Genomic DNA, 15,861 nt, shown 5'->3' on the forward strand with positions numbered 1-15,861 from the left:
TTTTAAGTTTAATTAGTATTAACCCAGTGGCATTCTACTTTATGACCTCTGGATGCACTTGCTAAAAATGAAGTTTCCAGGTTTTAGTGTCAGACCTCAGAAGATTTGAGTCTCAGACCTTATAACATGGCTACCCCCTTAATTGATTGACATGTCTGTCTAATCACTGACCTTCCATGGATTAATAGATTACCTAACAAGCATGAAAATACACCTGGAAATGTTCCTCAAACTTCACTTATAGTTTCATTTGAATCAGTAAACTCTCCAAGGAAAGAATACAGTCATTAATACTTTTAAGAATAAAATATAACGTAACAAAGTTAAATCTTCAAGGTGTTTAGTAAATTTGGAGAGATATAAAGAAAGAACATACATATAGTGCACAAGAGCACAAAGTACTCATTGTGCTTTGTACATAAATTTATAAAAAGAAGCATAATATTTATAAATAATTAGAAGTAATAATAGCAATAAAGATAAAAAGCAATTTTAGTGAACCTTGATCATATGTCAGGTACTGTGTGAAACTGCATAAAACTGAGTTTCAGAGTGTTATCATTAATAAGGAAACTGAGCCTAAGGAAGTTTTGTGACTTTCTGAGCTTATATACAGGATCCCTTCAGAAAGTTGTTCTGGTTGTGCGCTATATAAGGGTTCCATTCACATCATAGATATATGCTAGTTTACATAATAGCTCAAGGGCCAGAGGAAAGATTTTTGCCTTCCAGGTTGAATGCTTGAGCAGCCAGGGAGAACCCTTTCTTTAAAAAAACTGAAATTGGCTTTCATGATCTGCACACACAAGGGAATCTCTCTGTCTCTCTAACACACACATACACACACACTCATTGGCACACATACCCTTTTAAAACTCCTCTAATACTCTAACGCTCTGGTTCCAAGTTAGTTATAATGTTACGATACATTGATTTTTGTTTTTTCTCTTAAATAAATACTTCTCCTATCTGCTTATGGAAGTAATATCTACTCAATATGGCAATTTGAAAATGCAGAGAAAATAATAAAAAATGAAAATAAAACATACCCCTTAACTATATAACATTTTCCTTTCTTCCTCCCTTTGCCTCCCATTTATCAATCATTCATGAACTCAAAATCAAAACAAAATAAACAAAGACACAAACCCTGTGGGCAACTTGGTTTCTTTACCTCACTGTAAATAATATGGTAGAACAAGGAATATGATTTTTATGTCTTTTATCCCACACAGCACACAATTTAGCAGATAGCCTGGCTTCCTCGGTTTCCCATCGCACCTCCTTTTCAGGCTCCCACACTCAATGTGGGATCAGGCCACATGTTCCCATTCCAATAAAGTTGTCAGGATTGATAATGCATTAAACTATAAGCTAAAATATCAGTCCTAATGCTCTCTTATTGGGAAGAGGGTAGCTACTATCAACTACAAATCAATTACGTTTTCCAATATTCTATCGGTTAGCTAAATTCTGACTTTTAAAATGTAATATCATACTATCAATCTCATGTTATTAATGCGTGCTTAAATATGTAGTCATCAGACAAATGAAATGCTCATTAAGGAATAGACCATCTGCAAATTTTATTACTGAACCTAAAACCTTACCCCAGCAATTTGAATGAGAAATATCAAAAGACTCAAAATTTAGCCCCAAGTTCCCAAGTAAAAAAATTAGTTGTAAAATATTGAAAATAACAATTATGCAACATACTTTTCTTAGAAGCAGATTCACACATTTGGGTAATACTAGAATATTTCATTTCAGGTTAAAATTTTTATTGAATAAACAGTATTTTTCCCTTCCAACTGCCTTATGCCTAAGCAAGGAAATGCATGGAAAAACACAGGAAACCGTTTTTAATTGCAAGTCCAGGAGAATTCTATGTTTTAACATAACAGTGACCTAAACTGTTATACTAATAGCCTCAGGGTAGTTTCAATTTTTTCTCCTTCATTTTCCTCTATCCGAAGCTTCTAACTATGTATGGAAATCAGTTGTCAACTATCAAAAGGGCTAATCCAACCAGTGGATTACCTATGGCAAAACTGCTTTTATTTTTCCTTTTTTTCTCATATTTCTATCATGATTATGATTCTCACCATTGTCTTCTTTCAATCTAACCCCACCTGCATCCCCAAGCATTTGGATAAAAAAATTGTTTCAAGAAATTCGTATCATGTATTCCAGTTAAGTGTTATTTTGTGTTTTAGCCATGATTGCTTACTCCTGATTTAATTCCTGCATAATGTGGGCTCAACTTTTATATGGATTTAAAAAAAATAGTAACTATGAAAACCATTTTCATGAACAATAGAATAAAAGTGATGTCAGAGTCCCTAATTGAAGGAGACCAGAGAGAAGTAAAGACCTGAGGGCAACCTAGGGGAATGTGTTATTACCTCTGGGGGCACACTCATTGGAGGATGCAAGTATGGAAGGAATGATGAAAAGCATATAAAGTTAAGAAATCTCTATAAAAACTACAGAAAATTTTTGTTTCTTTGCCACAGATCCAGTCCCTTCAGTCTTCCTAAGTACTGAGCAACCTATCTCCAGGAGAGAACTGAAAAGCCTTTCTAACTGTGGCTGGAAGGAGGTCTTCCATGAGCGCAGTGAGGGGGCAGCCTCACTATAAAATGTAGCTTGGCAGTTGTGAAGTTGCACTGTGCTTCAGAAAGTAACTACTTGATGGCCAACAGTGACCTGATAATCTTATTTTGGTGGCTATCTATACAAGCACATTTAGAGAGACCAAGAGCTGTAATGAGCTTATTAAAGAAACTAATTTATAGCATTACCAGTTAAACCAGGAGTGATTTCCTCTGATAACCTAAATTGCATTGCTAAAAAGTACAGGGTTTGTGAAAGTCTAATGTGAGCAATGACAGTGAATCCTTCCCTCTCAGTGTGAACACTAAATATGAATACAAATAGAATGCCTTATGGCATAAAGAAATACCAACACACTGTTTTGTCATCTATTCTTGGGGCATGATTTAAAAGGCATTCTTTTAATTTAAAGTCATGCTCTTTTAAGTTCCACTGATTTTTATTTTTGCTTCAAAGTAGCAGTTACATTATTTATTTCTTACTGCACTTTTAAATTTGTTGTTAGACTGGAGATTCACAATCTACATAAATGGCAATGACATGAACATTAAATTCAGATGCACTTGAAGTAAACACTGTGCTAATTAGCAGAACTTTTCAAGGGTTTAGGCTGTTGACTTTATGAAGTAGCTGCTATTGTAAATTATTCTGCAAATCCCCAAAGAGGCATGATATCCTAACTATGGAGGACTGAGAATGTCTTAATATGTACACAATTTGAACACTGTTTGAGAAACAGTCAAATTAATCCATCTATCTTCAGATCATTCAGTTTAGCCAAACAAAGCACACATACACACAATTCACAATCTTTGTTGCCTCTAAGAGCAACTAGGGAACATGGCAACAAGGGTGAGATGATTGCTCGCCTGTGTACCCCGAATGCTGAACAAATGTCGAGTAAAAATAATAAAAAGTAATAAATAAATAAATTAATGATAATGAAAGAACAAAGTCATTTTTCTTGAATAGCCAACTTCTAGGGTGGGAAAATTTATCCATTTTTCTTCTCTTAAAGTATTACATATATACTTTCATTATGTAGTATATGTATAATACATACATATACTCCACACTTTCATTATGTAGTACTCAAAGACAGATTCCTCCAATATTGAAATATCTAAGACAGGCACATTTGGGCCACTGCAGATATAACATGTTAAATGGTCCCTACAGAGCTTGATGACGAATATATCTTTCTCAACTGACTGATTGACTATTAAGAAATGACTTGGAAAATCTAATGCCAAATTTTTTACATTTTTTTCACTCTTTCTAAATAAAATAGTGGGGGATGAAATAATGCAATCCCCAATTAAAGTGCTAACACTAAAATCACTTATGGCCTCTACTTTTGACCCCTTCAGAGATTTTTTTCTCATAGGAAATTTTGGTATTTTTTACATTCCTAAGCTTTATCTAAGGCTACTGTTTGTAGCCTTAGATACTTTATCTAAGGCTACTGTTTGTAGTTTGTGTTTGTTCAACGATTAGCGAATAGAATTGAATTTTTTAAATAATAATTAAGCATTTGTTTAGTGGGTATAAGTAAATGTTCATTTAGAGGCCTAGCACTGGATTTTCTACCATACTGCAATCCTTATTAAAAAACAAAGTGCATTGAATGTTACTTTTGTAAGTTAATTTTAATTAAGGAAAATTATTGTACAGCGTCACCAACCTTTAAAAATGAACTACAAATTAGCATTACTCATTTCTATGGTGTTTTTCACATTCCACTGAAATTCTGGCTAACTCTAAAGGTCAAAGTAAAAGCATCCTTACCATCATCATATTGGCCCAAGCAGACTGTGAAGAGACAGCAAAAGGTAATCCCTGAAGCTAACCATTTCCAGAGATAAAACTGTTGGAACATCTTCAGTCAAATTCCACTCAAGGCTGATCTGAAATAACAAGAGGAAAAAAGGAACATTTGACGAGTTCATTAATCTGTTATAGGTAAACACAACTGTCACAGCATAGAAAAGCCTTAATGACTTCATAGTTAATTACCTGTGCCACACTATCCTTTAACAAAGTAACATACTTGTTTAATGTGCTGGAACTTATCTACATGAATTTGCAGACAAGTCTCTAAGGAAAGACATCTTTTCTGTTATTTACTTTGTAAGCAAGTAAGTTGAGAACTTAACATACTAATGACATCAGAACCACATCTTTAAAATTGAGACCCTGTGAGTGAATCAAATGCCAATCAGCTTAACTCACTAAATTTATCTTATGTATAGAATAGTTCAATTATAAAGAGTAAGCTTTCGCAACAATTTAAGATGTTAAACCAGCTGCTAGTATCTTACATGAAAACTTCAATGGACATTTGTCTAACAGAATTAAGTAGAAAAATCCATCATCAAAACACAAATTTCTTTTTAGTAGAGGGACAAGAGATTGACTTAACTATGTCATGTAAGACTAAGGATAACCCATCTTTTTTTTTTTTTTTTTTAACCTATCATCTTTTTTTACCACGTCTGTCTTTGGAAGCATTTGGATGAATTTCATTTTAATTCCTTTGTTCTTCTTTGCAATATCCCAGTAAGTAAAGAAACTGGATGAGGTATTAGTAGCCTGTGAGCACATCAGAGAATTTTTTCTTACTGAGAAATTATGTTCTCAGTTTCTTTGTAAATTGAAGAAATTATTCACATGGAATTGTTCCAAATTACGCTGAATATAGATCATGTAGAACAGGGATTGGAACTTCATTTCTCTACATCAGAGGTTCCAAAAGAAAAAAGTGAATTTGCCTAAAGGCGCAATAGGGACAAATTGTGAAGTGCAGGGTTTGTCTGAAGAAACCAGCCCAGTATTTGACTTCCGTCAAGGTTGTCATGTGGGAATGAAAACCAGTATTACTGAGTTTTCTGATTTTCCAGAATATGGTAGAAATCCAAATTTCCATGTGAGACTGCCTAGTGTTTAGATATTTGTCCAACCCTCTTATAGACTAAATGCTTCTGGCAGGTCATATTGTCCTCTGAGGTCCTCCAGTTTACAACTCCTGCCTGGGATTCCCTCTGCTAAACTAGTCATAGGTAAGTTTCTTCAGAATGTACAAAGGAAATAATTTGAATTCTGCTTTTACACATATTTTGTTTTATCTATCTTTCTGTTTTTTTTGTGTGTGTTTTATAAAGTTTATTTGCACAATAGCATATATAAATATATAATTTATTTAAAAGTATATTAAAGGTGCAAACTCAAAAGTTTTTAATCATGAGATGCACAGTCCTTAAATTTCAAGTCATTGCACCAGATCACAGATATTTAAAAATGGAATCTATTCTTCTTGTGTTTCTTTATCTTAAAATAAAAAGGAGGTTTCTTTTTATCTAGCCCTCACATATTTTCCCCTTCTAACTGGTAAACAACTCAGCCTCTGCTTTTATAACTTCTAGGCACAGATAGCTCAAAGAAGAGCCCATCACTAGATATCAAGAGAATATAATGATACATGTTTATTGCAGGGAAGGAAAAAATAAAATTGACTAATGTTAGTAGTTTTAAGGGCAGTTGATTAGAGTGTGGCTTCTTTTTAAAATGAAGTTCTTCAACTTCCCAGTTAGGACTTTGACCAAATTAAATAGCATCTCTGTCTCACTTTCCTCATTATTAACATGGAGATACAATAGTACCTACCTCATAAATTTATTTTGAGGATTAGGTAAATGGCTATAAATGCATGCTTAGAAGAGTACCTCAGAGGGAGGGCTCCATAAAGCTTAATATGAGTATTTCTGACTTGGCATCTTCGAAGTCTTCAAAGGGCTTAAACATACATTTCCTCAATCCATCTTTAGTTTAACCTCTAAGGTAGGCATTATCATCTCTACTCTGGAGGAAATGTCATGCTCACTGGCTCAAGGTTACAAACTTATGAGTGGCTGAAGTAGTGGTGTGGTTTGTAAGTCTGAAATTTCTGCTCATTCCTTTACAAAAAAGGACAAGAAAATTTCCAAGACAGCACTTGGTTCAGGTTTCAAGGTATATGGAGGCCCATAATAGCTTGCTGCATTTCTCTCCTATATCCTAAGGAGAAATATTGCATCCCTCTTCTCATACCTGGAGTATAGCCCTATTAAGATTTATGGAAATAATGGCTTCAATTCCTCTTTCTTTCTTTTTTTAAAGAAATGTTACAACATTAAACAGAAAAGAATCTTTACAATTTAAAAACAAGGAGAAAACACTTAAAGGATGTTAGAAAAAACTTTTTAAAAAGCAATATCCATTTTCATTACTAGTTTTACAATCTCTAGAGTTGCAGGCAAAGTTCTTATAGATGCCTTCAAACAACACCTCTAACATGGTATTGTACCTTTATTATAAATTCCATATTAAACTCTGCCTTGTTCTCTGAGTACAAAATTTCCCTCCAGATCTCCTTGGCCAATAATAGCAACCTAGAGCATGTCTAAAAAGACATGTAGTTGACCTATAAATAAGGTCATTGTACTTGTTTTTTCAGAGATAATTTATTGACATATTCAACACTCTGGTATAGTTAATAAAGATACGGTTTTGCAATAGGGATTTGGAAATACAGTTGACCTTTGAACAACTCAGGGCTTAGGGGCACCAATAACCCCCCTTCCTCTAACCAAAAATCTGAGTACTGTTATCTCTGCATCAAAAACAAAAGAATTGGCAATGACTAACCCAAAAGCAGGAAGCTGAAACAGTTTGGATAGAATCAAGATTGTAGTTGTTTTGATTCTATATATTGTGATCCCTAATCAAACATAAAGTTTTCCCCATGCTTAGTTAAAGATTTGTAAAATGAAATTACAGGTACTATATTTATTGAAAAAAAATCCACATAAAAGGGAACCTGTGTAGTTCAAACCCATGTTGTTCAAGGGTCAATTGTAGTATTCTACTGTCAATAACATTGGGAAAAAAAGCACTTTTTCCAATTATGTTATAATCTCACACATAAGTGGTTTGAGTTTCATGATATTTACTCTATATTTTCCATAGGCTTTAGAATATTTTACTACTATTACTCAAGACACAATATACTGATTTTGACTTTCACATCATTTGTATAATTAAGCTACCAGATAAAGCTCATATTCATTTATCTGGCATTGAATGTTCTCAGAAATTCATTTATTCAACAAGTATTTATGGAGGGTCTATGAGGTACCACTCACTCTTCTAGGCAGTTGGAACATATCAATAAAAAAAACTCACTCACATCTCTGCTTTCATGAGCCTTACATTCAGAAAATGTACTAGGGTTATATGAAGCAACCACATGCATTCTGGCAACATAACTAGAGAAGAACTTGACAAGGAAAGCACAGCTATTCCAATAACCCTAGCTGAATGCACCCTCAGTGGTATCTACTGCCTTGAGAACAGATTGCTGTTCATGTTTTAGAGGGAGAATACATAAAAGGCCTTTCACAATCAAGTATAAATCCAAAGGTTGTCAATACACAAAGCTCTACTCTTTAACTGTTGATCCCTGCTTCCTGTGTCTGGGTTGGTTGTGGTGACACATGGCAAAAGCAGCCAAGGTTGACATCACAGCAGTTTTCCCTCTGGTACATTTTTGACAATGTAAACTCCTTTTTTCCTTTTTTTTTTTTTTTTTTTTTTAGGCTCTGTCCCTGACTGCTACGTGAAAGACTATTAATTTCTTTGATGTATCAAAGTGTGGAGTCTACTGCCAATACCTTGATGAGAAATCCCATGTCAACACTGGGTCAGGAAGCAAACTGGAATCTCTCAGTAAACTGGGAGCTGTACATAAGCGTCTGCCCTTCAACAGTCTGTTCAGTCAAACTCTGGTACTTTCCTATCTCTGACAACATCTAGGTAGAGCTATAAAAATAAGACTTGACACCGCTTGTACTCCTTACAAGAAACATATACTATTAACTTGCTAAAATAAACTCTCTTTCAAAGCAGCTTCAAGTATGAAATTGAAAACATGAGGCTTTCCAAAGTTACCACATCTCACCACACCAAATATGAATTTCCTTAATTGACTGCTTGGAAACCTCTCTTCTACTTCACCATAGGGGGAATCATCGAGAAGGTTTTCATCACCACAGAGGATAGTTATCACTCATAAGCACGACCTGATGAATCATCTTTTATTTCTTTTTTCTTTGTAATATGCACTTCAAGGAAAAATTTCAGATAGGCTTTATGATCTACTCCCTCTTTCTAGATCATGTTATATTTTTCTATTATAATTTATATATAATTTCATTAAATATATATAAAAATATACTTATGTTTACAGATAATTTTATATTATATATTAATATGTCATATTTATAAAATACACTATCCTTATAATATGAAAGTATAATAAAATATATATTTACATAAAATATAAAATTTATTTTATGTAGAATATAAAATATGATATTTGTATTCATATTACATTTTTATTCATAAAATCTATGTAAATATGTTTATATTTTATTTAAACTTATACTGTACATATAGATTAATACTAATGTTATGTCCTAGTTATATCTTTTTTTATTCATGAGCTGAGTTCTGTTTCAAGGATAGAAATGGCCAGATTGCAGCTAATTCTAAGTGAGGGCAGCAAAGTAACCTACGTTTTCATCCAGCACTGTGAGATCTAAGGCACCTCTCCAGCATGGCTCAGACATACCGGGCTTACCTAATCTTTCCTGGAGCTTACAGTTTGTTGACGTGCCACAATGTCTGAGTGTACCTTCACTGCTGTTACTTTAAAATGTATATTTGTTTGTGTACACTCTCTTTGTGTGTGTGTGTATAGGTTTTATAATACACACACATATATATATAAAACTCCTCCCTCTCTCCTTCCCTCTTTCTCTCTACATCACAATATGTATAATACATTTTCAATATGGTGGAATCAAACAAAGTTGATAAAAATAAATTCAAAAATGAGGAAGAGAAGAAATGCATACAAACTTATCTTGCCAACACTGTAATTGTTTCTAGAAGATGTGTTACATTTCAGTTTTAAACATTTTAAATATATACCCAACAATTGTAAATATTCAATGATCCTGGTTAAACTCAAAATACATTTCCTGAAACCACATGATACACATAAGGAAAGTCTAAGTTTAGACATTCTTCTTCTACAAACTTTGATGGACATTTGGAAGATTCAGTCAGGACCTTAACATGTCTGTAGGGGTTTATCCTTTTTAAATGGTAGTTTTAATCATAAAACTCTAAATGAAGGAAGGAGGGACACAGGTTTCCTTTTTGGGTAATACTCCTCATCAAGGAAACAAATTACTGAGAAATACAGCTAGCCTATTCAATTTAAATTTAAAGATTGTATCCTATTAGAAAAATCCAATATTCAATTTAATCAATAACAGGTATAAAACATATGTCATAATAATCTAGCCATACTAGCTGGTTTAATAAAAGGTGAATAAGTCAAATTTTAAAAAGGGAATAGATTTTGATACCTATGTTCATTACTGCTATCATACTGGACATTCTTTTTAGTGTTTATACATGCATTTACTCAATAAGGATTTATTGTATATTTATTGCATGTCAGACACTCTGCTTCTACTGAAGAAATAAATCAATTTAGTTTTCTCACAATGACTTTGCTATTGAGCCAGCACCGTATTTCATATTTTTAATTTAATATATCATTTCAAAGTACTTTAGTAAAATGATTCCAAATTAGGGGAATATTAAATTTTAATTTCAGGTTGTAAGAGATTTGCATTCGATCTGTGTTTTCTGCAGTATCATCTATAAATACTAGTCTTAGACATAAATATATTTCCCTGAAATATATTTCTTAGAAATATAATTTCTAAGAAAAATAACAGGAAAAAGCTTAGTTTAGAAGCTTTCTTAGAAAAGTAACAGGAAAAAGCTTAGTTTAGAAGATTTCTTAGAAAAATAACAGGAAAAATTTAGTTTGAGAGGTGTGAGCACCAAGAAATGGAAAAAGCCCAAGCATTATTTTATCTGTAGAATGTTTAACTTAAAAATATAACCAAGTAAGTTTAAAACTGAGTTTTAAAGCTCAGGCAAGTGTATGCATGATTTTAAAAGGAAACTTGCAGGAGAGTTCTGTGTAATAGCATTCTCTTGCATAGAAAACAGATTATGACTAATATTCTTGTTTGATGAATGTTAAATATCCCAAGAAACACAAATAAATTAATGAACAGATTATTTTTTTCTTAGAGTAAATCCATTAACAAAAATAAAAGTATTAAGCCAGTCAAGAGAGATTGCAGTTGAAAGTGTAAAAATGCCAGTGACTTTTTTGATGTATTATTATAAAAGTCCTGACTTGGGATGAGAGAGACTTATGATGCATTCCTGGCTCTGTCACTTCTTTGTCATACGAATGGTAAACTAGTAAAAACTTGTGAGACTCCACTTAAAATTAGGATAATAAAATCCATCTCATTCCGCTATAGTCGACAGATGAAAACTTGAACAACAAAAAAATAATAGGAGTACTAAAGAATATTCATTTTTAAAATTCACTGCCTAACTTTTTACTGAGTGCTGATTCTGGGAAGTGCATTTTATAAGATACGGAGACTACAGTAGTGTGAGAAAAAAATGAAGGGATGAATAATGAAGGAAGGAAAGGAAGGAGGGAGGGAGGGAGAGAGGGCAGGAGGGAGGAAGATTTATGTGGAATTTTTAGTCTAACAGGATGTGTGAGTCACACCCTAAGGTGCCGCACAATAAACCATGCACTTATATAATCCTCCCCCCTCATAGAGTGCAGGTGAAATCAGTGACTTGCTTTTACCAATAGAATATTGCAAAGATAATGCGATGCCATCTCCTTGATTCAGTTAAGTTATATAAGACTCACTCTTAGCACAGTGGAGAGAGACGTTTTCCATTTAAGCTTTAAGAAGCAACCATTAAAAAAATAAAAAATAAATAAATAAAAGAAGCAACTATTTACGTTGTAAACTGCCTATGGAGAGGAACATATGCCAGGGATCTATGAGTAACCACTTGTTCCTGAAGGCGGCCTCCATACAACAGCCCTCAGTCATACAACCAAAAGGAAATGAATTCTGACAACAATCTAAATGAGCTCTGGGATTCTTTCCTAATCAGTCCTATAGATGAGAATGCAGATTGGCAGGCACTTGATTGCAGCCTTGTAAGACACTGAGCGGAGGACCCAGCTAAGCTGTAGTGGGACTGCTGACCTATGGAAACTGTGAAATAACCAGTGTGGGTTGTCTTAAGCTACCAGGTTTGTGGTAATTTGTATGTAGCAATAGAAAACTAATGCATGGGAGGATCTGATGAAAACATGGTTGTAAAACGTTGATAAGTTTAGTGTTTGTTCTAAATTTTAGATGATGGTTGCTTATGGAATTGAGGATGGAAATGGACATATTGGACAAAACTAAAGGGGGAAACCCACATTCAAAAAAGAGGAGAGTGGTCTTGCACAAACTAATGGCTGTAGTTTCAATGAAATGAAATGTATGAGGAACATAATCTTCAATGTTGTGGTACAGCAACTAAACATTTCTGTAAGTGTTGCCTTTGGTCAGGTATTCATGGGCATTGAAGACAATACTTCAATGTAATGCTGTGTTTTATTTAATCGTACAGAAGCTCTCGTAGCAGCAATTTCTCTAGAGACTAGAAAAATAATCATGTTACAATTTTATATCAAAATATAGTGAATTTATATGTGGCTCAAAGAGTTGAAAAGAGATATAAGATTTAAAATATTTTGTATGTTTGGATGTTTACAAATCACAGCATTGAGTTGAGAATATTAAGTTTTGCATATTTAACTATTGTGTTGAAAACAAAATGAATACAAATTAAATTACGGCTATGAAAAGACTTTGTCAAGAGGAAATAATATTGTATTTTCAATCAATCCATACACTGTAAATTCTTTAACGGTCATTAAAGCACTGTAGCAGATTATTTTTAATGATGGCCATTTAAGAATGACTAGGTTGGAGAATAAAGTATATACAAATCAAAACATAAACAATAGTATGTAGTATAGAAAAAGAGTAAAGATGGTTCTTCAACAGGAGTATGGGTGGGAATGTCACTGATGACTGAAGTGTCAAATATTATTTCATGCATATAATGGAACTTCCACAGGGCACTGAAGTCTGAATAAGATCTAGATGGGAAAAAGGAAGGGGTCAAAATCACTCAAGTAGGAGAAATAAGGTTCAAAATTAGAGGAAAAAGGATTAAACATAAACATTACCTAGAGATAGAGTCTACATAGGGGAGCTGACAAGTTGAAACTATGTATCACTAATCAAATCACATGAGACTGGAAAATCTAGGCTGACAAATTTTTGTGTTTTTTGTTTTTTAATAGTAATAATGACCTACTGACGTGTTTAAAAAGAAGACGTGTGAAGAGAATAAGTAGATTTACTTGGTAGAAGTATGTAGAATGGATTTGAGGGGAAAAGGTGAATGACAGACTAAGTGCTATTGAATGTTATAATTATTTCAGTTTTATTCTCTGTTTAAATACATCTAGCAGAGTTGCTTAATATTTGCAGGACAGATAAAACAGGAACAACATTAGCTGGTCTTAGAGCATTCCTTATAAAAGATAGCGAGTATTATAATTGTAAAATTCTTTCCTATGTATCAATGGCAACTCAATATAATTATTACATTCTTTATGTTTGAGGGGCAAACACAATTTAAATAATTTTATTTTATTCATACAGGTTATACTTTGAGTAATAAAATAAGCCAATTTTACCCCCATGTCTGAATACACTGATATTAGCAGAGTGTTCAATAACCTATCTTAATGTCTATTTTTAATGAGTTTTCATAGAAAAATCCCTAAAAGGAAGTGAACATAAGCCATATAATACTATTTTAATATTTTTTTGAAATGGCAAAAGTAATGGAAAATGAAAAATGTTTCAAGAAGAATTTTCAGAAAATAAAAACAAAGAACAAAGCATGTATAAATATAAACTATAGTTTTTCTACTTAATTAGCATTCCTGTCCAATTAAACAATAATCACTTTATAAAGTAACATTTTTCCCCTTAGAATTATTGCTGAAGTTCAAAGTTTCAAGTTTTTAATTGCTACTCATAAAGCATGCAGTGTAACTTTCAAAACTATGAAAACTTTCCTATTTAACATGAATCAGCAAGATATTCCTTTTAGAGAAAATATCATTAAAGAGTACTAACTTTTATGTAAATTAATGGCTAGAAACTTTCTGTGTTCTCACTTTCCAGTTTCAGAGATGGCTGAATAAATCAGAATCAGGAATCTTTTGTGGATGAAAGGAAGTAGAAGTCTTAAGATTAGAAACTTATTAATGTGATGCCCATGGGCAAAGATGAAATCAGATATTAAGGATGATTTTGAAGCTGCAATTTTAACAATGATAAGGGTAGAGTGAAATGAAGAGTCAAAGAAGAAACAAATTTCATCCCTCTGTCCATACCCACTAATCCATCAGCATGTCAAAAGTATATTTTGCTAATAGCTTGTAAACACTGGGTACATGAAGATTAAAAGATAATCAGATATAGTTGTGGTGGGATGAAGAAGTGTGTTAAGTTGTAGAAAAGAGAGAGAAACTGGAGAGAGAAGGTGTGTGTGTGTGTGTGTGTGTGTGTGTGTGTATTTTAGGCTGCATGCATTATTAAGTGTAAGTAGCCACAATTGTTTACAGAAAGGATCACAAATGAGTAAGACTATAAGGTTAAGGAAGATACTGTGAATAAGTGAAACTGGCAGAGAGAAAATGGGGAGCTAGAGACTTTGCTGAATTTAAACTGTTACTAGCTACTTTGCGGGAAGTACAGACCCAGTTTTTGGTGTTATCTTACTATTTTTTCGATAAAGCAGAATGTCTAGATTTTAGTGTGAATTATGCAGTATTAAATTGTTTTAATTAAACTATCTTTAACAATGGTATCAGTCAAAGAAAATACAAGTGTTTGTGCTGTCCAGCCATGGTGCAACAATTTGAACCCTCAGGTTTTAGAGACTGTCATGGACAGCCAATTATGTAATCACAGCTCCCTCTGTGAATATAGGTCTACAGTACTATCATCATGTTCCACAAAATGCCTTTTCATAGTCACATTCTTTGAGAATTATAACAGTTCAGAGTATCTTTCTGCCTGGAAAAAACCTGCCTCAGTAATACATGCAGTAACTATAAAGATGATGTGTCAGGATACCCAGATTCTCCTAGGTGGAAACTGTAGTACTGCTTTTGTCAGAATTTTCTCAAAAGGAGTTTTCAGAAATGCGAGGAAGATACTTTAAAAAGTAATACACATATATATTCACAAGTTTCTTCTTTGAATTCACATCTAACTTACCAAAGTAAGTATGCCTTTAAAGTACAGTCACCATCATTGCAAATTTTATTCTTTCTTCAGTTGTTGATTTATGCTCTAAATTTGGTAATCATGTGAGCAATTTTCAAAATCATACAAAATTCCAGATGAAACGCCTATTGATGATATTTATCTATGCTTTTTATATTCTTTTGAAGGTTCAAGAAAGGTTCTAGACAATCATTTAAACCTGCTCTTGGTAACTGCTGCTTATCTTTTTGTGAGCATAACTAATACTGGCATTTCAACTTCCAATGAGAGATCATATTTGATTCTATGTTTACACATATTGCTCCTCCACTCAGAAAAAGAGAAAAAAATGAAGTAAATGATTGTGATCATAAGACTTGTTCCCTGCAGGTATTTTCTATTTTTCTATAAATTAGATCAAAAGGAAGCCTTCCTAAATGAGTTTCAGACTGTTATCAAAACCACCTTGAAAGTAAGCTACAAGGATATATTGTACAAAAGGAGAATAGTCAATATTTTATGAAAACCATAAATGCATAATATTTAAAAATTGTGAATCACTGTATTGTACACCTGTAACAAATAATATTGTACATCAACTATAATTCAGTAAAAAAAAAAAAACAAAAAACCTTGAAGGTTATCTTGTATGTGACCATGGAGATGGAAGGAGAAGGCATATATAGTATTACACTTGGGGAAAATATAACTTTTTGAAAATAATAATATCTAAATATGGAGAAAATAATACAGATATAAAATTTAAAAGAACAATAAAGCACTAATGATATAGATGGAATTCCAGAAGTATTTGCATACCATTTTTATCAGAAATGTGAAATTCAAAACATAGAATAGATAACAAATTATATGATATAGTGAAATTTGTTAG

At 32.9% G+C, this 15,861-nt stretch overlaps 1 protein-coding gene across 1 annotated transcript in view; it reads right to left on the minus strand.

Moving 5' to 3' along the window:
- The window catches only part of PCDH15 (protocadherin related 15), a 1,039,293-nt gene that overhangs the window by 700,791 nt on the left and 322,641 nt on the right, over nt 1-15,861 (minus strand). The window contains exon 4 of the mRNA XM_067710150.1: nt 4,405-4,523. Coding sequence (XP_067566251.1) covers nt 4,405-4,495 — 91 coding nt within the window. The 5' untranslated portion in view covers nt 4,496-4,523. The remainder of the gene's footprint in view (nt 1-4,404; nt 4,524-15,861) is intronic.

The sequence above is a fragment of the Pseudorca crassidens genome, chromosome 16 (genome assembly GCF_039906515.1).
Source record: "Pseudorca crassidens isolate mPseCra1 chromosome 16, mPseCra1.hap1, whole genome shotgun sequence".
Classification (NCBI taxonomy): Eukaryota; Metazoa; Chordata; class Mammalia; order Artiodactyla; family Delphinidae; genus Pseudorca; species Pseudorca crassidens.